At 36.5% G+C, this 23,850-nt stretch overlaps 3 protein-coding genes across 6 annotated transcripts; 2 read left to right on the plus strand and 1 right to left on the minus strand.

The window, feature by feature from the left end:
- Positions 1-9,398, plus strand: LOC128017229 (thyroid receptor-interacting protein 6). Of its 4 annotated transcripts, none has more exons than XM_052602511.1 (10): positions 1-97; positions 1,815-2,037; positions 3,378-3,535; positions 3,869-3,973; positions 4,695-5,258; positions 6,394-6,487; positions 6,588-6,757; positions 6,862-7,040; positions 7,243-7,363; positions 7,644-9,398. In XM_052602511.1, the coding sequence occupies exons 2-10, from the start codon at positions 1,824-1,826 to the stop codon at positions 7,773-7,775; spliced, it is 1,737 nt and encodes a 578-aa protein (XP_052458471.1). In that variant the 5' UTR covers positions 1-97; positions 1,815-1,823; the 3' UTR covers positions 7,776-9,398. The 4 variants fall into 4 exon arrangements, with proteins under 4 accessions (XP_052458471.1, XP_052458470.1, XP_052458472.1 ...); XM_052602510.1 differs by lacking the exon at positions 1-97 and adding an exon at positions 114-537; XM_052602512.1 differs by lacking the exon at positions 1-97 and adding an exon at positions 603-925.
- A 222-nt stretch (positions 9,399-9,620) lies between these two features.
- LOC128017231 (somatostatin-1) lies at positions 9,621-11,005 on the minus strand. The gene is made up of 2 exons (XM_052602514.1): positions 10,858-11,005; positions 9,621-10,086 (listed from the first exon to the last, which is right to left on the minus strand). The coding sequence occupies exons 1-2, from the start codon at positions 10,987-10,989 to the stop codon at positions 9,895-9,897; spliced, it is 324 nt and encodes a 107-aa protein (XP_052458474.1). The 5' UTR covers positions 10,990-11,005; the 3' UTR covers positions 9,621-9,894.
- A 2,535-nt stretch (positions 11,006-13,540) lies between these two features.
- LOC128017235 (sorting nexin-15) lies at positions 13,541-18,089 on the plus strand. Its single transcript, XM_052602522.1, has 8 exons — positions 13,541-13,726; positions 14,175-14,210; positions 14,284-14,404; positions 14,579-14,694; positions 15,616-15,955; positions 16,052-16,201; positions 16,308-16,517; positions 17,430-18,089. Exons 1-8 carry the CDS (start codon positions 13,625-13,627, stop codon positions 17,540-17,542), a joined length of 1,188 nt encoding a protein of 395 aa, XP_052458482.1. The 5' UTR covers positions 13,541-13,624; the 3' UTR covers positions 17,543-18,089.
- Positions 18,090-23,850: the final 5,761 nt, after the last annotated feature.

The following is a 23,850-nucleotide window of genomic DNA, read 5'->3' on the forward strand; positions in this document are numbered from 1 at the left end:
GGAAAGGTAATTGTAAAAACCGCTTGCCATGTGACGTCACTCGTTTGGACTGCTCCACAAAGGCCTCTGTCAGACACTGCTGGATCCTCCAGGAAAAGTAGGTTGCTAAAATGACACCAACAGAGAACTAAAAAGTAGTTCACAAGTGTATTAGGTCAGCCACAAAACTAAAGCGAACACAACTTGCTGATAGTGTTTACTCACAGCGTGTGAGAGTGTTGCTTTTTAGAAGAACAAATCTCGTTTAAATCAGCCGAGGCGACTTGCAGTATTCGCAATATCTAACAAACAAATAAACAGTGTAAACTGTATTTATTGTTGCTCACCGATAAAGTGAATGATCGGTTATATTTTATTTAATGCATAGATAGTTTATTTATAATGCTTAACAGTTTCATTAATATATACTACTTAGAGGTGCACGGGGCATCTGGGACTACATGAACTGAACTTTACAAATGAAACCCCATAGAAATATCAGCTATGGACGCAGAGGCAGATGCTCGGTTGACTGGTAGTCTGTGGGGTTTTCAAAAGGTACGGGAAATTGTTAACGTCCTATTCCTTAAATAACCCAACACAGGACACAAGTTACATTAAATGAGTTAACGTTATAGCAAACGTTCATGCGCGGTAGAGTCGCGCTTTTATCAGTCGATGTAACTTTGCGATGTAACACGGGCTAATGCAGACGAAATCTGTAGTAACACTATATATCATAGATGAACGGGGTTTAAACGATGAAAAACATTGTCATACATACGGGTGATTCATCGGCCTAACAATCCCCGGCTTTGATTACCAGTTTTCACGGATTGCAGGGAAATCCAGGTCGGTGATTTTGGACATTTCTCTGGTTGCAAACTTGCACATTTGTTTGGATCTTGTTCACTGCAGTGATTAGAGATCAGAGCAAAAGTCACAGGTGAAAAATTCATCTTAAGATTTTATTTGTTTCATTACATGATAGCTGGTTATTATCTGGTTCAAGCTGGAAGACCAGTAACAAACAAACCAGTAAGTAACATTAGTTGGTTATATTAAGGTAGTAAAAGTTTTTTGTTGTGCTTGATAACTAATCAACCAGCTAATTACCAGTTAGAAACCAGCTACCATCTTAAACTGGACTATCCTGCACAGTTTTAAAGGATCTGTTTGTATTTTAATACTAAAGATTGCGTCCTTTTTCTTATTGTGTTTACAGCATTTGTTAGAATCTTATATTGTTGTGAAGTTTATTTCCTTTGTTTTCATAAGCTTATAATAACAAACACTCCTCAGCACTTGGATACACAGGACATTGTCCAGCGGACACCAGATGGCACAAATGAAAAATTGATTATTACACAACATTTCCTATATTATTTTCATGGACAGACTCCGTAGATAAAGGATTGTGGATTACAGTAAGTGTTGGGGACAATGGCTATTGTTCCAATGGGATACTTCCAATGGGAACGAATACATTGCGAAGGCTGTGCACCTGTGGGAATCGAATGCATGAGTGAGAGAGAAATGCAGTTCAACTAAGGAACCCTGGAATTCCCCTTTTGGCTGAGAATGGTTGCCTTTTCCTGCTTTTTAACTTAGCGCCCATTGTTTTCATGGAAATCATGTGTTGCCACTGGAAACCCAACATCAACCTGTTATGTGTAGTTACAGTCATTTATTTTTGCAAGCTTGGACAGCACTGCTTTAAGGCCTTAACCTATAGGTTTGCAGTAGTTTCTTTTCAAAATGCACAAATAAGACACTTTGAAATTTAAGAAGTTCTACAATAGTGACATCATTTACATTCTGTGCTGTCCTTGTAGAAGACTGGTATGTCTGGCCCCAACTGGATGCCTCCAAGAACGCTGGGTAGCCCAGATAGAGCCACAACACCAATGTCACACTCTGGCCACGCTGGCCCCGCTCTCTACAGACCTCCCAAGAAAGGTCTACCCGACCAGAGGCCCAAATATAACATGTATGACCAAAATGGTGGAACAGGAGGAAATAGCATGCCTGTAAGATATATGGCTACTGGACCTTCAGGTAAGAGCCCTATAACAGTAACATTTTAAGTTTTTTTTAGTGCATGTTTGTGCATCACATTTTCTGCTCTGAGAAAATTATTGTATTCTGTTGATACCCTTAAAAAGGATTTTAATCAAGTTAATCCATGTAGTTTAGAATTTAAATATCTTAAATAGATTTCTCTGCCCCGTATCATATTTGCTGAATGAAATCCAATACTTGTTTCATGCCAGTTTTGAGTTGCTGATTCCAAAAAAAAAGTGCCCGTTTTGCTCTAGCATGCATCTCACACTTTCTCAAAAAATATGTTCAGCTTTCAGCAACTGTTGGTGAATAAGGTTGTGCTTTCATCAGCTATGGGTGAATAAGGCTTGCATTTACCCTTAATTACCGGAAAACTGCCACAAAGACATGATTCCTAATTTTCCCTGAGGCATGTTCAAATGGTTTGTTCATTAACACATGTATGATGATTCTGAAGTCAACATTTTATGCCTAATCCTGATTCTGAGGTTAGAATTATTGCCAGTGATGGAATTCCAAATATGACCCAGATGTTTTCTCTGACATCTATGGGTTGCTGCATCCAAACATTAACAGGAAATTACCGGTACAGATTAAAAAAAAAAAAGTTATTTAATATATTTAAGTTATTTAATGTTGAATAGAGCATTCAAATGTATTTCTTTGCATTTTTAAAGTTAAATAATACATTTTTAATACTTGTCATTAAAGGGGACATCAGGTGCCCATTTTCCACAAGTTGGTATGATTCTGTAGGGTCCTTGTGAAATCTGTAACATACTTTGGTTAAAATTCCTCAATGGTTGTTTAAAATGACACCCTTTTTACCTTGTCAAAAACAGCTCTGTTCACAGATACCCATTTTGGTGCATGTCTCTTAAAATGATAAAGAGCTACTGCTCACCACATCCCTTTCTTCCATGGGGCTTATCAACACAAGACTCATGAAAATATCCATATATGGCTTGGAGGTGGTCTTAATTATATAGCTAACTATCTATGTAGAAACCTTCTGCAAATTGAAACGCTGGATGACAGTTCAGACTCAAACAGTCCATGACAAACTGGTTGTGTGTTTTTAGCATTTATTTGAAGACAGACATGCCAGAAACCATTCAAATGCGCAAAAAAAAAAAAAAAGTATTTACATGTGAGAGGTTCTTGTTTAAAATGGTTTAGAAGGGTCAACCTTACAAACACAGTTATATATGAAGCAGACACATTTTTGAAGCTTGTAATATTATGTTTTTTGTTTAATTTGTATCTTAAGACACACTTTGAATACTATTTGACAGTTTGTGTTTCGTATACTGAACTCATGTTTGTGTGCTCAGGTGTAACCATGCAACACCAGCATCAAGATGATCGCTCAGGGTCTACTACCTACCACCCCTTGTCTACACAATCAGGAGACCGATACTATGCTCTAGGCCAGGGACCTAAAGAAGAACGCCACACATGGAAGCCCCACATGGCCAGCCATGAACTTCATGTAAGTGATGCCTGCATCTTCATTTATAATTATTAATTCTCAGCAGGACTTGTTGTGGTGTTCTAAATATCATTGGAAGACAAGTCAGTTGATCAGTTATTCCTTAAACACCCCTAAAAATTGAAAAGGGAAAGTCCCCAGACAATGGAAGTAAATGAGAAGCATACGTTGTTACAGGTTTGGAACAGTTTGAGGATGAATAACTGATGAAAGAATTTAAAGTTTAGTCTGAATTATTTCTTTAAATCTGTTAAAACATTCCCCTCACATTTAGGCATTGTGTTCCTTGAATGTATAAAATGTGAGTTTTGTTTGTGGCTGTTGTTTGCTTAGAATCTGGGATCAGAGAAGCACATCTCTAATATTGATGCAGAGATAGACTCTCTTACGTGCATGCTGGCTGACCTGGACAGTCACCCTCAGAACTCAAGCACACAGGTACAACACACCTATACTGCAACACTTTTGGGTATGCTAAGTGAGTGAATATGTTTAAGACTGAAATACACTACACAACTTTTAAAATCTGAACAGTTTTTTAGTAAACCCTCACTGCAGAACACAAGATCCAGGGGGCATGGTTGGATCCACATCTAAGGGGTGGATATTGGAAGGTTTAGGGGTGGAGATGGGTGGGTTTAGGGATCAGGGGGTGGAGAGAGGTAGGTTTAGGTATATTTAAGGCGGGAGGAGTTGGATCTGGACCCAACCACACCCCTTGGATCTTGTGTTCTGCAGTGGGGACCATATCCACATTTTGAAGGTTGTGTTGGAAGCATCTTCTATAGTTGACTGCCTCAGTCTAATAAATTATTAGACAGGACTGTTTATCAACTGTGCATGAAAAAGTATCATAATGTTTGCTTTTTGCTTGATATCACAGTTGAAGTCTGTTAACTCCAGACTCAGTCTACCCAAAATCTGTAGACTGTCTCAATCACTAGCATCAACTCAACCTGACTGCAAATCATTGTAAAAAGTTGTGTAGTGCGTTCTAGCCTTTAGGAAATGTTTAGGATTGTGTTATTGTTGCACTGATTATAATTGTTCTGATTCTGTTTTTGGTTGTTTTTACGAAACTTTGTTTTCAATTTTAAAAGAAAGTTTACATTTTTGTATGAAAGAATAAATAAATAATAATTTCAAATTTTTTCAACAGTTGTATGACAATGTGCCTTACAGCAAGCACCTCCCTAGTGACCGCTATAACCCTCCCAACCAGATGGGGGCTCCACCACCAAGCAGACAATCAATGGGCTACCCCCCTCCACTCCAAAACCAGTACCACCCCGCCCCACCTTACACCTCTACACCTCAGCCAGACTATGTTTACTCCTCTGTTGCCTCTTCCGTCCACAAACCTTATCCACAACCAGTGCCTGCCTCCTATACCACTGCCTCCACCCCAACCGGTCCACGTTTCACAGTACAGGTGAAAACGGCTCAACCCGTCACCTATTCTCAGAGCGGACGGCAGGCAGAGCAAGCTTACACCCCTCCACCACCCAGCCAGCATGCGTCTTACCCCCCTCAGCAAGAACGGCCACATTATGAGACGCAGGGACAGCGCTGGTACCCAGCACCACCACCTCCTGCACAAGAACCTCATGGAGATCCAGCTGCCTATAAGGGGGGGTCAGGAAATATGTCCGGAGGGCGAGCCGGCCAGGGACCACCAGTGAAGAAGAGTCAAGACCAAGTGTCAGCGTATCAGTCTAACAAGGTAAGACTTATTTGTCGTTGAGGTCGAAGCTGGTTTGTCAAGTTGTGGTAGAGATGGAAATTTTCTGTCATGAATATTAACACACAATTTCTATTGAGTGTCATTTACAAAGAAGAAAAAGTTTTCTGGTATTTTTTTTCAGGTCTGTAACTATCTGTAAGTGAAGTGTTTAATATAAGTTTGTTTTTTTAGCAGTGGGGTTACCCAAGCCTGCTTGAATGCAGTGCGGAAGGTGCCTGTGAGGAAAGATGTGTTGATAATGTGTGTGAGTGCTGCTAAAAGTGTAGGAGAGATTGCTTGGAGGAGGTGTGAGGGTATTGGGTCCATTTTGTATGATGGCAATTAGCTAAACTTTTGAGAGTGCTTAAGTAGGATATAAGAATTTAATAAAAATAAAATTTAATTAAATTTTAAAATTTTAATTTAATGCATTTAGCAGACGCTTTTATCCAAAGTGATTGACAGTGCATTCAGGCTATCAGTTTTTACCTATCATGTGTTCCCGGGAAAAAACAAACCCCCCAACGCTTGATGGCGCAATGCTCTACCAATTGAGCTACAGGAACACTAATATAGCATTTATGGCAAATTCAAATATACTGTAATGTAATTTCTGTTGAAATTTGTATTTAAATTTGTTTGTAATTTGAAATAGTACTTTTAAATGTTCTATTGAATAACACACTACAATTACAAGTACTTAACATGTGCTTTAGTATGCTAGTCAACACATCAAAATAAATGTTCTACTGTAGGACATAAAAAAAAAAATTAAAACAATGATTTAAAAAAACCTTTAAGTAAAAGTTTTAATTTGACATTATTGTGAATTTTATTTAAGTGTACTTAAATTAAGAGTCAAGAGAGTTATATGCAAGTAAAATGTTTCCAATAGGCTTTTAAGATTTGTAGCACACTACTAAGTACATACAATACAATTAACTGCACTTTGATTTCACAAAGGTTGTGAATATGTCAGAAAGGTAGTATGATTTTTTTCGTTTTAACTCTACAGAAAGTATGAGACTGTATAAAGAATGCATCTGTATAAGAAAAATAAAATCTGTACAAAGTGAACAGCAGTAATGTTTCATATGTCCAGTATACTTATCAATGTTTTTCTATGTTCTGCCAGCAGGGGGCAGCACCACACCCAGAGGAAGAGTTGGAACGACTCACCAAGAAGTTAGTGTATGACATGAATCATCCCCCTACTGAGGAATATTTTGGTATGCTCCAATATTTTACATCCTCATTGTTGTGCTTTTGCTTTTACTTGTTTTATGTTTCAATCATTGTAATGGATTTCCCTGTCTATCTGTCTCTCAGGTCGATGTGCTCGGTGTGGGGATAATGTTTTGGGAGATGGCAGTGGCTGTATTGCCATGGAGCAGGTGTTTCACGTGGAGTGTTTCACCTGTATCACCTGTCATGCCCGTCTGAGAGGCCAGCCGTTCTATGCACTAGACAGGAAGAGCTACTGCGAGAGCTGCTATATAGTGAGTTCTATTTATTTGTTGACTTGTGTTTGTTTCTACCCTTTTATTGTATGTTTTTACTTTGGACATTCAAACTTTTCTCACTTGTTCTTCCTCTCTTGCAGAGCACACTTGAGCGTTGTTCGAAATGCTCAGAGCCCATCCTGGACCGGATCTTGAGGGCGATGGGAAAGGCTTACCACCCTCGCTGTTTCACATGTGTGGTTTGCGGCTGTTGCTTAGATGGAGTGCCTTTTACTGTGGATGCCACATCTCAGATCCACTGTATTGATGACTTTCACAGGTACTCACAACTTTTAGTTTTTTTTTTTTTTTTTCTGCTGTTACTGTGTGGTGTGTAGTCTCTGTTTATATTGATTGACAATCAAATGCAAATAGTGGAATGCCATTTTGTTTTTTTGAATGGATGTGAGGTTCTACCAAATGTCTGACCAGTTACTCAGGGATTTTATTATTAAAACCTTGTTTGCTGCTTCTTTGAACAGGAAGTTTGCTCCCCGCTGCTCGGTATGCAGCCAGCCCATAATGCCAGAGCCTGGGCAGGAGGAAACCGTGAGGATCGTTGCACTGGATCGCAGTTTCCATGTTAACTGCTACGTATGTGAGGTAAGATCTTTGAGGCTGAATTTTGAGGCAGGTGTTTTGCCTGTAGTGTCGTGCCTTAATTAAATTATAATAATAAGACATTTTCAGAACTGTTACCGATCAAATGAAATCAGCATCAACAAAAGCCATCTTTGCACTGCAGAGGTGACATATATTTAGTTGTATTTGCACATTGTTAAATGCAATTTTTATACAATTTTGAATATGGAATGATGTAAATGCATAATAATAAGTAAAAAGAACTAAATGAGTGCTACAGAAAACTGTTTTTTGGTTGTAGGACTGTGGTCTTCTCCTCTCTTCAGAGGGCGAGGGCAGAGGCTGCTATCCCCTGGACGGACACATCCTGTGCAAGAGCTGCAGCGCCCGTCGCATCCAAGATCTTTCTGCCAAAATCTCCACCGACTGCTAACGCCCTCGTCCCATCACTCTGTGCCCTTTCTCTCCTTCATGCTTATTTTTCGGAATGTACCACCATCTAAACATCCACCACCTGGGATTTCTTTCTCATCCTTGACTTTACGTGTTGATCGCACAAATAATATGAAGTCGTCCCTCTCAGGGTAGCATAGAGCTGAGGAGAAAAATATAGCTCTTGTGCTTAGGGTAGTTTTACTGGAAAGCTGTTTCCTCAAGAATATAGAAAAACAGGTGGTGAATGAAGTATGATTGTTATTGTGTATAATGTGAGTCTTGTAAACAGGGTGCATTTCTTCCTTTGGAGAAACAGTCACTTTTACAACACTTAAAATAATAACCTTTAATGGAAATACAGTAACAATGACAGTTTTCTCAATGCCCCAATTCTGCTGGCAGTTGGGGTCAATTCATATTGTCTCCATTCACATCATCTCTGTTCTTTTATCCTCTCAAAAAACAAAAACGTGTTGTCAGCGGATATCCAGTGTTCATTTTAATACTTGAAATCATGAATGTTGAAGGATATTATTACTGTATTACGTTTACTAGCTTGATATCGGTTAATTATCATTGTGTTCATCATGATGCGATGATAGTTCTGGTAAAAAGGTGGGAAAAGTTAAACACGGGCAGCTGTTTGGTTCTGATTTCCCTTCAGTATCTAGATGGTTTATGCTGATTTCTGAAACTCTTACAAGAGACGTGTTGTCAGATAATAAAGGGTCAGTGTATTTAATGACCGCTTCAATGAAGGAAATCTTTTGGCAGGTGTGTGTTGGATCAAAGTGCTTGGTTTCATTCTAAAGCTTAGTAGCTGCTGTCAGGTTATTTGAGATTTTTGCTATGTTCGGTGGTTTGGTTTTGGCAGCAGAGTGCATCATTTTCAATGAGTTTGAAAAGTGAGAGAAATAGAGAGTGATTAGTGAAAGAAATCCACTAGGCTAGATGAAACCGAACTCATAACATCAAGGAACTTTGTTGCAATTTTGACTAACAGAATGTAAATGGTCAAGTATGAAGGTTAGGAGGAGGTAAAGCACATACTAGAGATATTACTTTCAGATTGTTACGCGGAGATTGTTACTGATTGGGTATTTGTTTTTTTTACATCTTTTCTGTATTTTCTTTATATTCTGTCAAAATGCATTTTTAATGGTCTGGTATTTGAATAATGTCTAATAGCAAGCATTAGTTGCTTAATGCTGTTATATAAAAAGGTTTCAAATAAGGTGTTTATTGTTTGATGCAAAATAATTAAGTGCTGGGGTTTGAGTTTGATGAATGATGCAATTATCTAGAAACTAAAAGCATAAAGTGGCTCAGATGGTTGCATGCTTTATTTATTGATTTGTCTGGAATAGTTTGTAAGATTATTCCAATAGTGTCCATCTGGTCAATTTGCTGCCAAAAAACTTTTTCTAAACCCGTCATTGCAGATGATTGCTAATTGATAAACTGCCCTGGAACTGCACATTCTGTTTTAATGGCTGATTTACTTTGTGAGCTGCCAGTTTATTTCAGGGCACGGTTGGATGAGATCGCTTTTTTTCCTCTGATGTTGATTGTAGGGAGAGAAAAAGGTCAGTTTTATAAATTCATCTGTTTTTACTGCAAATGTGTATTGACTTCTAGTTTGTACTGCCGTTTTTCTGATTGATGGTTGAACTGATGAACTGTGAGAAAAAAAAGACTTAATGCTGTTTGCATTACATCCCATAGAGCCTATCACACATAAACGCACTTTCCCTGATCACACTTTATTACAGAGGCAATTCAATGACATTGAACCTCTCAAGAATTTTTCAATTTAATTTAAACTTTAATATAATCACTAGCAATCAATTCCACCCATGAAACAAATATTTTATAGCATCCAGTACATAAAAATGCATAAACACTCTTTGTACCGGAATCGTACTACTGGTGTCATGTGCTGGTGAATTAAAGAACATTCTTGGTTAGTACAAGATAGAGGAGAAACCGAAGAACATGGAAATTGGTTATTACAATCCATGATGTATGCACAGGACCAGAAATCCTCTTAGTGTTGATGCCTACACAAGTATAACAATGTTTGAAATGGTATTGAAATTTGAAACTAAGTAGGTTGATTAACAAGAGGTGAAGGTCTTCCAGTAGAAATTCCGGCAGCCTGCTTTGCGTTCCCGCTGGGAGAGGGGAATCTGCCGAATCACTTCATTACGAGCCTCAAGATCATCAAAGCTCTCAAGAGCATCTTTCTCCTCTGGTGCCACGGACTCAGAAAGCTGCTTCAGAAACAGCAGACGAGAGAAATCCTGAAGCTGAAGAGAGAAAAGAACGATGATTCAGAAACTTTTCACTATCAAAAAGAAAAACAAGACTCTACTTTGAAATTGCTTTGGTGCTTAGACAAGCATGTTATTATTTTCTATATTTACTCAGACATTACCTTCACAAACTAAGTGCACTGTAATTTTTTTTTAAGTTGTAATAAAGATTATTGGTGTAGGTTTTACAAAAAAAATACCACTCATTCTTTCAACTTTGAAATTTCAAATTTTGTTCAATGTTTTACTTGCTGTTTATTTGTAATTATTTGTGGTAATTATTAACAATTTCTGAGTAAGGATTGTTTTAAAGCCATTCTTCACTGTACAATTATATTACAAATATCACTCAGTAATTGCTTAGAAAAGGGTTTATTTATTAACATTAAATATTTACATGAACAATGTTTCTTAAATATCCGATATATAGTAATACAAACTAAAATCAAAAGTTGTATCTAATCTGTATTAAATCTGTATTATTTAATGAAAATGAGATAACAGCAGAAATCATGTCCCATTAATGTTAGTGCATTAGCTAACAATTTTCATCAAAATTAACACTTAATTAAACTGAAATAGAAATTTCTTGTAAAACATCCTCCAAAAATGTGTATAAAAAAAAAAACTTTTTTTTTTTTTTTTTTTTTTTTTTTTTACAGTTTTTGCCATTTTTCTCATTGTTCACGGAAAAATGGTGTAGAAAACACACAGAGTCAAATATGGACAAAAGTTGTAAAAATTGTAGAAAGGTTTCTCTCTCACCTCATTCTCCTTGGAATCCACTTCTGAACGTAGCAGCTGGAGCAGCGTGTCTCCTCTTGGAGCCGAACTGACGCTGCAAAGCAGCAAAGACATGGACAGAGTCACAAAAACCACCTGTAATGGGGAGAACATCTTCTCAGAACTGTAATCGCTGCCTTTTAGAGGGGTTTAAAGGTGGCAGGCTTTTATAGGCACCAAAGGTGGGATCCATGGGTCGATTAGAGAACATGTATTGGCCGAAATAATGGTGGGTGGTGGGTGTAGAGGAGCAGGGCTAAAGGGTAAAGAGACATTTTTGCATGGGGAGGGACTCTCAGTCCCAGTAGGAAAGATGTTTGATAAGGTCACACTAAGATGTTACTTTAGCATCAGAAGCCTTATCAATTCTGTCGTTTGCAACAATATATCATGAAAAAATGGATTGTCTAAGACTTAAATATACTCCTTTTTGACAGGTGAAATGTTATTAATTTCAGTGGAAAGGTACTAATGTACTGGTAGGGTGTTAATTATTACAGGGTGATGATGCTGTTATGTTCCGGTAAGGCGTGTGGTGTCACTTGTAATTTGAAGAGCCATGCATTTCTGTGTCTTGTTCTCACTATGAGGTCCTCATTAGACTAAAGGATTAATGATGCAAAGTGACTCAAATGTTAATAGAGGGTGCAGAGGGTGGTGAAAACTGCCCAGCGCATCACAGGGACACCACTTCCTGCTCTTGAGGACATCCAGAGGAAACGCTGCCTACGTCGAGCTCGCAGCATTCTGAAGGACTCCTCTCACCCTGACCACGGACTGTTTAACCTCCTCCCCTCCGGGAGGCGTTTCAGGAGCCTCCGAACAAGGACCACAAGATTCAGGAACAGCTTTTTCCCTAAAGCTGTCTCCTTGCTGAACTCTGCCCTCTGACACCCTTCAACACCCCCTACACCACACACATAGACTCCTCCCCCTCTTCAACACTGTGACTGATTTATTTATTTATTCACAACAAGCAAAAAACAGTAACTTGTTATTACTTGCACTACTGTCTGTTCATCCAGGAACACTGTATAATCCATTTGCACATTGTAATATTTTCTATGCACTTTACTCTCCATTGCAATACTGTAAATTATGTTCATAGTTCTGCCTATAGTGTACATACACTTTTACATAGCCCATCTGTATAGTATGTTCATAGTACACCTATCTGTATATCGTGCTTATAGTATTTAATATCTGTAAATTATGTCCATAATACTTACCTGTATAGTTATTGTACATATTATAGAACTTTATTCTGTACTTACTGCTTATTGCACTTCTGGTTAGATGCTAACTGCATTTCGTTGCCTTGTACCTACATGTGCAGTGACAATAAAGTTGAATCTAATCTAATCTAATCTAATAGGTCTGCTTAATCATTATTTCACACCATCTTCCATCTCTGGTGATTTAGTTGACTGCATTGCATATACAGTATACAGAGAGATCCAGAATATGTGATCGAATGTGAGACTCGTTTGTGGATGATATCAATTATGTTTGCAGCTATACGTGACATTAGTCTAAATCCCTCACATAAACCAAGACTTCGAGATCTCAGAGGGCAATTACTCAGACTTGGCCATCTCAATGGGGGGCCATTAACATTTACAAAGGAGAGTTGGGCTTGTCAGTGCCATCAGCATCATGCTGAGCAAGTAAATCACACCCGTCTCATCCTTGGTTTAATATGCATGAAGTACATAAGAATGTTTTTTTTATCTATCTATCTATCTATCTATCTATCTATCTATCTATCTATCTATCTATCTATCTATCTATCTATCTATCTATCTATCTATCTATCATTATGCTTTCTTTTTTAATATATTTGTATATTATTGTTTTCGTAATATTCATATTCTGACCTGCACTTTAAGCAAAATTCTATACATGAAAAGGGCTGCTGAATTAAATTTAGCTTAATAAACAAATGTTGCTGTTACTGTTCTATCATTATTTATTCATTTATTAAATATTTTATTTTTATATTCTGACCTGCATATTCTGAACTACATTCAGAGCCTATGTGAAAGGAGCAGACAAACCCTTATTATATATATTATATTTTATATTATATTATATATTATATATATAAAATTGTTTATGTGTGTGTGTAATGTATTATTTTATTAAATAATAACAGTAATAATAACAGTAATAACAGTAATAATAACAGTATTTTTTTATTATGTTAATAAATTATTATTTCAGTTTTTTTGATAAATTTGTATTTTTTTTTTTTTTAAAGCATCTTAGCATATAGGCAAAACATAACACAATGTGAAAAATTAAAAAGTCGACATTCTTTCTGCATCTACTTTACCTATGTATAAAAAATATTACAGTTTAATATAAAATAATTTTCACTTAATAGCAGGCAGTTTTGATATAATGATTACAAATACATTGCACTTACATAGTCACATAATTATTTTATTTTACTTATTTTATTTTATTTATCAGTATACACAATCATACAAATATTCCCTAAACAAAGTATTTTTTAAATGCTGTTGATCCACAACTGGGTCAAACGCTTTCATTTATTCGCACGTTCAATGAAGACACCATAACTAAAAATCCTAACTTGACCTGACATGACTTGTATTTTGAAGTGTCGCTGATATCAGTCTGCGCATGCGCTTCTCACAAAGCAGGAAGTATCTGTTCCACACTGACAACAACAACAGTCCAATCACGGGCCCTTCATTCTAATTTAAACATATAAGTGACAGTGATGTCTCGAAAAAACAAAAAAGAGGAATACCACCGCTTCTTCACTGTGACAGATCCACGCACACACGAGAAAGGACACACGGAATATAACGTGACAGCAAGGGTTAGTAGCATCAAATATCACTGAGAGGAATAATACAGTGTCGTTATTAACAGTTGACCTCAGATTTCTGAGTAGTTTGTTTTGAATGGACTGTTGTGCTGATTTCAGGTATGTTATTTATTAATATTATAAATAACCAAGATCTTTATCATTTAACTACTCGTCAACTGCTTTGTACACTTTGATAAACTGTGCTTCATAGCTACAAAAAAAATATATCAAAATAACTGATCCTCATAGAGAGTGTTAATAACTCTTAGTACAAGGCGTTGTTAATCTGGTTTGCTTCGAAACTCGTGATTTAAAGAGTCTGGAACGAGGTCACGTGACTTCAGTGTCTCATGCACCAGTCTCCCCCCTTCCTCATTCATGCTTACAATAATCAGCCCTTTCAAATCCTCTCCCTTCGGTGTAATGTGCTTTAACTGATCTGTGTCTTTCTCCACAGTTTGTATCAAAGACACAGCCGGCGAATGTTAAAGAGGTATGAATATCCTTGTGTATTTGCATCAAGTTGCATCAAGATGCATCAGGCTCATTGCTAGTTTGATTGGCAGGTTGTGGTGTGGAAGAGGTACTCAGAGCTGAAAAAATTACATGGAGAGCTAGCGTACACTCATAGGAACCTGTTCAGACGATTAGAGGAGTTTCCCCCTTTTCCACGAGCACAGGTTTTTGGTAAAGTAAACAGGAATTGCTAAGAAATTATGCAAATAAAATATTTACTGGTTGGTCATTTTTTATGACTTCACTTTTTAAAGCACTTAGTCTGCTTCATTGTATTTTGTTTGACATCTCCCACTGCTCTCTATTCTGTGTTATGTAATGTATTTCTCTGTCTCGCTCTCACAGGGCGTTTTGATGAGGCTGTGATTGAAGAGAGGAGGAAAGCAGCTGAGGCCATGCTGCTCTTCACTACAAATATTCCTGCTCTGTACAACAGCCCTCAACTCAAAGAGTTCTTCAGGGTTAGACATATACAGACATTATGAGAAATATATATTTATATCATTTATTTTGTTTGTATTTTTTTTACCTATAAAATCTTCACACTACAATTTAAAAGTTTGGGGTAAGCTTGATTTTATTTTTTTTTATTTTTTTTATTATTATATATTATTTTTATTTAAATAAATTAATACATTTATTCAGCAAGGATGCATTAATGGGGTTCGTACCCCATCTGTGCCTCAAAAAAAAAAAAAAGTTTACATTGTTACAGAAAATTCTGTTTTAATACTGGTTCGTTTAATCTATTCAGCATAAGAATCACGAAAAGAAATTGATAATAATGAAGGCACATGTTTAAACTGTGACATAAAAACTGTGAAGCTGTGATAGACTAAACTAACCAGTATTTATGTGAAATAATTTTCTGTAAAACTGTCACTTTTCATCAGATCTGCATATTAGAATTATTTCTGAAGGATCATGTGACACTAAAGACTGGAGTAATGATGCTGAAAATTCAATAAATAAATTAAATGTGACCCTGAATCACAAAACCAGTCTTAAATCGCTGGGGTATATTTTTAGCAATAGCCAAAAAAACATTGTATTTGTCAAAATGATATTTTTTTTCTTTTATGTCAAAAATCATTAGGGTATTAAGTAAAGATTATGTTCCATGAAGATATTTAGAAAATTTACTACTGTAAATATATCAAAACTTTATTTTTAGTATTTAGATTTTTTTTGCACCTTCCAGATTTTCAAATAGTTGTATCTCAGCCAAATATTGTCAGATCCTAACAAACATAGATCAATGGAAAGCTTATTTATTCAGCTTTAAGATGATGTATAAATCTCAATTTGGAACAACATGAGGATGAGTAAATGACAAAATGTTTATTTTATGTTTACATTTGTCTTTTTTTCTCCTGTCTCAGGGAGGAGACGTGAGAAGACCAATGGAGACAGCTGCCGTATCTCCATCTCTTCCGCCGCCTCTCATTCCCCTTCCTGAGAGGAACGCTGAGCTGTCCGCTGAAGAGGAGACAGGGAGAGAGGATCCTATCCAGGCCCAGGAGCTAGAGTCCAGCCAAAGACTGACCGATCTAACCCAACCTGAAGTGGCTGTTGAGGCTCTCAGTGACATGGAAAGCAGCCCCACACGAGAAACACAAACAGAAATACAAGGACTGACAGAAACAGAGAAAGAGACTGACATCACAACACATAAGACTAATGGCACAGACCAATACGCTGCTGCTTCCGACACTACAAACCGTTAGTTTGTTACAGTTATCAATCATAAAAAGTCCTTTTATTCTGTTTTTATATGATTTCCATCTTATTTTTTCATTGCTGCTCTCCATCTTCCAGCTGTCTCACTTGGAATTCCCGGCTCTCCACTCGACCAATCAGAAGAGTTTGATTCACTGTTTGACTTAGGATTGGATGATCATTCAGACAAGGCCCCGCCTCCGCTTTCAGATAGAGACCTCGCTATTTTTGACCCATGTGCCAAAGAAGGTAATGAAGTCTGCACAGTTTAACTCATCATTTCTACATATAATTGGTTTTCTTGTTGTTTTTTTTAAACCAAACCTCACTCTCATCACCTTACTCAATCTTTCAGATCAACCGTATGGATCACCCAGCCACGCTGAACTCCTGTCCGTTCCTCTAACCGCTCCAGATGGGACTGAGTCTGCTGGAGATGTGAGCTACGTGTACCAGGCCAACGAAGAGCTGAGTGCTGCCAAGGAACGAGAGCGAGAGGGCAAATACAGTACAGCAGTACAACGATACAGGACGGCTGTTGATATATTTATGAAAGGAGTGCACGGTAAGAGAAGGAGGCTGTTCTTGATAGTAGACAAACCAACTGCAGTATCATACAATGCTTGACATTACTTCATTTCCAGAGTGACGTATGAACTAAAAGTTATAAAGTGTACAAAACTGAGGGTAAAATGCTAAATAGGTTCACTACCGTTCAAAATGTTGTGGTCGGTAAGATTTATTAATATAAAAATGTTTTGTTTTATGCTTATTTAAGGCTGCATTTATTTGATCCAAAAAATACAGTAAAAAAGGCAGTAATATTGTGAAATATTATTATAATTTATAATACCTGTTTAAAATTGTAATACATTTAAAAATTTCATTTATTCCTGTGCATTTTCAGCATTACTTCAGTCTTCAGTGTCACATAATCCTTCAGAAATAATTTGTAATATGCTGATTTGGTGCTCGAGAAATATTTCTTATCATTTCTAGTCAGTTGTGCTGCTCAGTATTTTTGTGGAAACTGTCATACATATTCTTTAATGAATAGACATAACAAAAGTATTAATTTCATTCCAAAAAGTATTTAAATAATGAAATCATACTCAATATTCCAATATTTAAAGACACCACAATGTTTTAATAAGCTACATGACCAAAACATTGCTATTTCAATGAATATAGTAATTTTTTTATTTTTTTTATTTTTGTGTTCCATCTAAATAAAAACAAAATTGAAAAACTGGCGTATTACATATGCAGATTACAGATCCTAAATCAGCCAAATGCCAGTTTGCTGTTAACACAAGGACGTTAACATGCAATGTATTTTTTTTTTCCCTCAAAGCAGGAAACAAGCTCTATTCGGATGCAATACACAATATTTAAATAGTTGGACTAAACTAAACCTCACAGCATCCCTTTGTTCTACCCTTCTCTTCTCTTTCTATTACTCATTCTCTCTCGCTAGGAGATGTAGATTTGAAGAGGAGAGAAGCAGTGAAGAGGAAGATTGCTGAAATCCTAGAGCATGCGGAGAGACTTCTCTCCATACAGACTCCCACTCACGAGCACAATACATAGAGAAACAATTTAAACACACACGCACACATACATACCCACTCAAGCTTCATCAAACCTGGGATACCCAAGCACACTCCCACATACATACTCTCATCAACCTGAGTTTTGACTAACACACACACAAACACACACACACACATATATATATTGAAACCACAGTTTCACTTAAGTGCAACTCGCCGGCCACCCACACAGTCAACACACACACACACACACACACACACACACACACACACACACTTGAGTCCCACACTTACCTTCCCGCTCACTCAGTTACACTTGCAGGATATGTCCATCGGTACTATACTCCCTGCAATGTAAGACCACCACAACAGAGTTTTACTTCATATGACACTATTTTAACTTAATAATCTGATCCTAAGGAACTGGAAATGGCTTTTATTAATCCAGTGGTTGATCTGTTGTGTGTATTAAGCTATGTTATGTAAATGACTGTTTAAATGAAGACATTGCCTTTTCAGTGAATACTGCCTGTTTTGTAAATTAAAACTAAATGAATATATAAATTGTTATTATCAACATGAAATGGCATTTGTGACCTATTTTACTTCTGTTATATGAAAATTCAGTATGGAACAGGATGTTCAGTGACTGTGTGTAGTCAAAATGTAGGGAAGGGGTTTGATTCCATCCACTGGGAATCGATTGGATTGTGGGCGTTTCATAATAGAGTTTACAGTCGATTGTAAAATTATACTCCAGTCCTGAAACTGTGCGCTTCATTTTGGGGAGGCTGTCATTATTGGCTATTATTGCTGTAGCATTTATTACATTAGCATTAGCTGGCATTAAATTGCTGCATGTTCTCATACTACAGTAGCTTAAGGAATATGTTACAGGTTCAATACAAGTTGATACTGTAAAGGAATAGTTCACCAAAAATAAATAAAAATAGCTAAAAAATGTACTTACCCTTAAGCAGATTTGAATTTGTTTCTTCATCAGAACAGAATTGAAGATTTGGATTTAGCATTGCATCACTTGCTCACTAATGAACTCTCTGCAGTGAATGGGTGCCGTCAGAATGAGAGTTTAAACAACTGATAAAACATCACAAGCAATCCACATGACTCTAGTGAAAACTCCATCTTTGTTAGAAAAAACAAATCCATCATCAAGACATTTTGACTTCAAACTGTTGCTCTTCTATAATATTGCTTTCTCCAGTGAAAAAGCTGTCTGAATCAGGAGAGAAATATGCACTGATCGAGCACTGTTTACAAGCAAGAACAGTCTGAAACATAAATATGGATTTTGACATGAAAGGACAACAGGCGATGGACTTTTTCACTAAAGGAAGCATTATTTTGGATTATTGACTGGTACTTTGGCTAGTTTAAAGATTAAAAACATCTTGATGGGTTTGTTTCTTTAAGACATTCAGCTTTGCACTTCACAAGCCATTAATTCATATACTTGAGTCATGTGAATTACTGGATTATTGTATTACTGGATTATTGTAATATTTTCTTAGCTGTTTGGACTCTCATTCTGACGGCACCCATTCACTGCAAAGGATCCATTGGTGGGCAAGTTTTGTAATACAAAATATCTCCAAATCAAACAAACTCATTTACATCTTGGATGGCCTGAGGGTGAGTACATTTATAGCAGATTTTAATTTTGGGGTGAACTATTTTTTAACATAATGAATTTAAATGATTCAGTTCATGTCATGATGACTTGAATGAGTTTGAGTGCAGTTTATTGAACACTCCACCAGATGTCGCTGTTTTGCCTGAACTAGATCAAGACATCAGCGCAGATAAATCTCCATCTCTAGAGCCGTCATGTGTCTTGTGCACTTTGGCTCTGTTTCTGGAGTTGGGTAGAAGGGAAGTAACGAGTATAAAGGACACACAAAAACAGATAACATAGCAGAAAGAACTAAAGGGATGAGCTGAGGATGAGTGTGGATCATCTCTATTGTCAGTGGATGGAAAATTCCCTCTCTTTTCCCTCCTACTGTTGTTTTCTCTCTCTTTCTCGCTCTCCCGTCGGGCTTGTGTATTTGCTGTTTTGGCTGCCTGGGGAGAATGTGGAATGGAGAGATGTTACCGCACCTGTCTGTGTGTGTGTGAGAGATGGAGAGAGTGACAAAAAGGAAAACGGGGGGAGATGGAGTGTGTTTGGGCATTAGCATGCTGAGAGTGTCAGCTCTCGATGTCCCTCTCTCCCCCTCTCCATCCCTCATTCTATCTCTCACTCACCAATCCCTCTCTCCTCAGTGTCCATGGCAATTATACCATCAAAACACTCCAGCCAAAGAGGATAATTGCAACCTGAGTACTGCGGAGAGACTGAGAGGGAGAGCGAGTGAGATTGTGTGTGCGCGGGCGCGTTTTCTCACGTCTGTGGTATCTGTGAGAGTGCGAGTCGGTGCATTTGATTGTGTTCCTGAGGTTCTCCACCGCATTGTGAGAGTCATTTCGGTCAAAGATCAAAGAATATGTTTGCGGTGCTGAGAGGACAAGGACAATCCATTGAAGACATGCACACACTCACAGTTTTAATGATGTGCATTACCGCAGTCAGTTAGTGAAGCTCAAGGTCAGAGGCGTAAACTCGAAACACAGCTTCAGTTTTATCAGAAAGCTGCTGAAACAGTGGCTCGACTGGATCCAGCATCCAGTGTTGTGATGGTTACATTTAGTGATATCTGAGACGCAGGGTGGCTGATATATGCCTATTTATGCTATAGATGACTCTTCATAAAATTCACAGGCTCAAAACTATATTTTAAAGTGTATGCTCCAAAAACTGTTAAAAGGTATAGGGTCATTAATATATTTTTTAAAGCAATGAATACTTTTATTCAGCAAGGATGTTTTAAATTGATCAAAAGTGAGATCAAATGTATTTATGATGTTACAAAATATTCTATTTCAAATAAATGCTGTTCTTTTGAACAACTTTATGTAAAGAGGAAAAAAAAAGCAGCACAGCAGTTTTCAACATTGATAATATATAAAATATATAATAATTTATTAAGAACCAAATCAGCATGTTAGAATGATTGAAGATCATGAGAGTAATGATGCTGAAAATTCAGCTTTACCATCACAGGAATAAATTACATTTTAAAATGTTAAAATAGAAAACAGTTATTTTAAATTGTAATAATATATATATATATATATATATATATATATATATATATATATATATATATATATATATATATATATATATATATATATTTAATAATATTACTTTTATTTATTAATTTTATCAAATAAACGCAACATGGAGAGTGTAAAAGATTTATTTAAAAAGCATTTTAAAAAATCTTGACAACCTCAAACAAATATAATATAGATTAAAACCTATATACATAAACGCTGTTAAAAATATATATAAAAAATATATTTTTTGTTACAGTACACTGAAAAATGACTTTGAAACACTTTTAACTCAGAAATAAACAAAGATTAGCAAAAATTAAACGCTAAATATTGCAGAAGCAAAACTTAAGCAATTATTATGGCTAATTAATTGATGTTAACAAGCTAAACCTTGTTGTAAAGGGGGCTAAAGATATTTTTGAAAACATGATAACCAATGTCATGTGCATAAAGTAATTTATTCCATACTGGCACTAGTAAAATTACCATTTCTAAGTCATTCTGCTCAGTTATTGTCTTCTTATGTCAAAATATTTCAAATTTGATCAGTCTGCCTGATGTATGCATCTGTATAAAATATCCCCTTAAACACGCTCACATCCTGCATGTGTGGATTAGTCGTCTTTGGTGTTTTTACGTCTATGTGGTACTAATTTCTGAGGACTGGATTCATTATTCTGTCCCTTCAGTTTGAATATCCTCCAGTTCAACTGCAGTTGTCACTCATTGTCTCTCCTCAGTCACCTTGCCCAGGGCTGAATGTGTGAGTGCTCTTTCCTCTCATACACACTTTCCCTCAGAGGCGGCCAATGGGCAAACACTTTGCCTGTCCATCGACCCCCTCAAACGTCTATCCCTGCTCCTGCTTTCTCTTTCTCTCTCTCCCTGCTGGAAACCACATTTTCATTCCGCGCATATTACCGACTCATAATGCAATATGTTTGATCGTGACTCATTCAAATGAGACATTTTGATATGTCTCCCACCATTTGAAAGGATCGACATTCGTGTGGCATTTTTAAAACACTGCTCGCAAATGGCTGCGTCCCTTTGGTGTATTTCATAGCTCTTTGTTAGAATTGCTCATGCATTTTAATATTGTTTGCTGTCAGTCATTTGGCTCCAGTTCAAAGGATTCAGTGTGAGTTGCTAATGTAGTTCAAAAGCCTTTCGGCCTGACCTTACAAAAGGTGTGTGTATGTTTACAGTGCAGATGGACTGTATTAGCGGATAAGGAATTTAGCAATGCATTTAACACCTGCATCGCACAGTTTTTACAGAGAAATATAAATGAGTCAGAAATGAAGCAGACAGAAATCCGTTAGCATTAATGCCACTTGTCGAAGTATGCAGGATTTTTTAATGTCCTGTCTGCTACTGTATTTATCCAATATTTATGTTTTCAATTTCAATTACACTTGGATCGCTCTACAGTCGCAAGGACCTTTTATTAATAATGCTTTGTGTCACATTTCTTGTTTCCATAACAACTGGGTTATTGTGAACAGTTTGGTTGGTTGAGGGGTATTTCAGTGAAGTGGGGGAGAGAGGGAGTGATGGAAACAATGAAAGAGAGAGACAAGGGGTGCTATGAAGAGGAGTGGAGGGACCGATAATCAGCTTTCACACATTGAGGGGTGGAGGAGTCTCTGATTATGAAGAGCTCTGTTGCTGCTTTTTCATTCCGGCCTTGGCATACAGTCTCAAAGGGCACATGTCTGGGGGAATACGTAATAATAATAAAAAAAAAAGTTAATTTAGAACAACAAAAAACAGACCCCTTTAGTTCTGAAATATTGTTTATATTATGTATTGGCCAATTATCTACTAACATATTTTTATGCATGCTGGTAGATATTCATGATCTCTCATAACACTCAATACTAAGTCAGATGTTTATTCAAGCTTCCTGACAAAAATTGTAATCATATGTTTCCAACATACTACACTCAGTGTTGTTATGATCTAGCTTGTATGTAGCATTAGTCATAATTGTTATTAAAAAGAAAATGTGAAAAAAAGAATGTGGACAATTCCTATTAGAATCCTGTTATTATTTAGAACCTCTCCTAAAGCATTCTGGTGAAAACAAAAAAGAATCCTCCTATAACCAAATGTGACCCTGGAGCACAAAACCAGTCTTAAGTCGCTGGGGTATATTTTTAGCAATAGCCAAAAAAAGAAAAAACATTGTATGGGCGAAAATTATTGATTTTTCTTTTATGCCAAAAATCATTAGGATATTAAGTAAAGATCATGTTCCATGTAGATGTTTTGCAAATTTCCTATCGTAAATATATCAAAACGTATTTTTCGATTAGTAATATGCATTTCTAAGAATTCATTTGGACAACTTTAAAGGTGATTTTCTCAGTATTTAGATTTTTTTGCACATTCAGATTCCAGATTTTCAAATAGTTGTATCTCAGCCAAATATCGTCAGATCCTAATAAACCATACATCAATGGAAAACTTTCACTTTCACAAAATTGACACTTAAGACTGGTTTTGTGGCCCAGGGTCACAAATATAAAATAAATAAATTCTTACATTTTGCATGATCTTTATCAGTTAACCTACTATTGTAATAATATCTTTTAAATATTAATTTAAAATAGCTGGAAGAGGGTTACAATTCTGAAATATTTTCTTTACATTGCTTGTGATATACACTACCGATAAAAAGTTTGTGCGCTGTAAAATACAGTGAAAACATTAATATTGTTAAAAAATATAAAAAGAACTGATTCCTATTTTTAAAGATAATTTATTCTTATGATGCAAAGCTGGATTTTCAGCATCATTACTTCAGTCTCCAGTGTCACATGATCTTTCAGAAATCGTTTTAGTATGCTGATTTGCTGCTCAAGAAACGTGCTGCCCAATTTTTTTAGGGGAACTGGGATCAGGATTTTCTGATGAATAGGAAATTTAAAAGAATAGCTTTTATTTGAAATATAATGTTTTGTAGCAAAATCTTTACTGCTACTTTAGTGTGTCTTCTTTTTAAGAAATAAAATATTATCACTGACCCCAAGCGTTGAAGCAGCAGTGTAATAGAGACATCTTGTGAACATTGTAGTCCTGTGGTGAGCTTTGTGTATCAGAAAATACATAGATCTACTGTGTGTTCTGCTCTAAGAAAATTCTCTCTTTTTAGCA

The sequence above is a fragment of the Carassius gibelio genome, chromosome A7 (genome assembly GCF_023724105.1).
Source record: "Carassius gibelio isolate Cgi1373 ecotype wild population from Czech Republic chromosome A7, carGib1.2-hapl.c, whole genome shotgun sequence".
NCBI lineage: Eukaryota > Metazoa > Chordata > Actinopteri > Cypriniformes > Cyprinidae > Carassius > Carassius gibelio.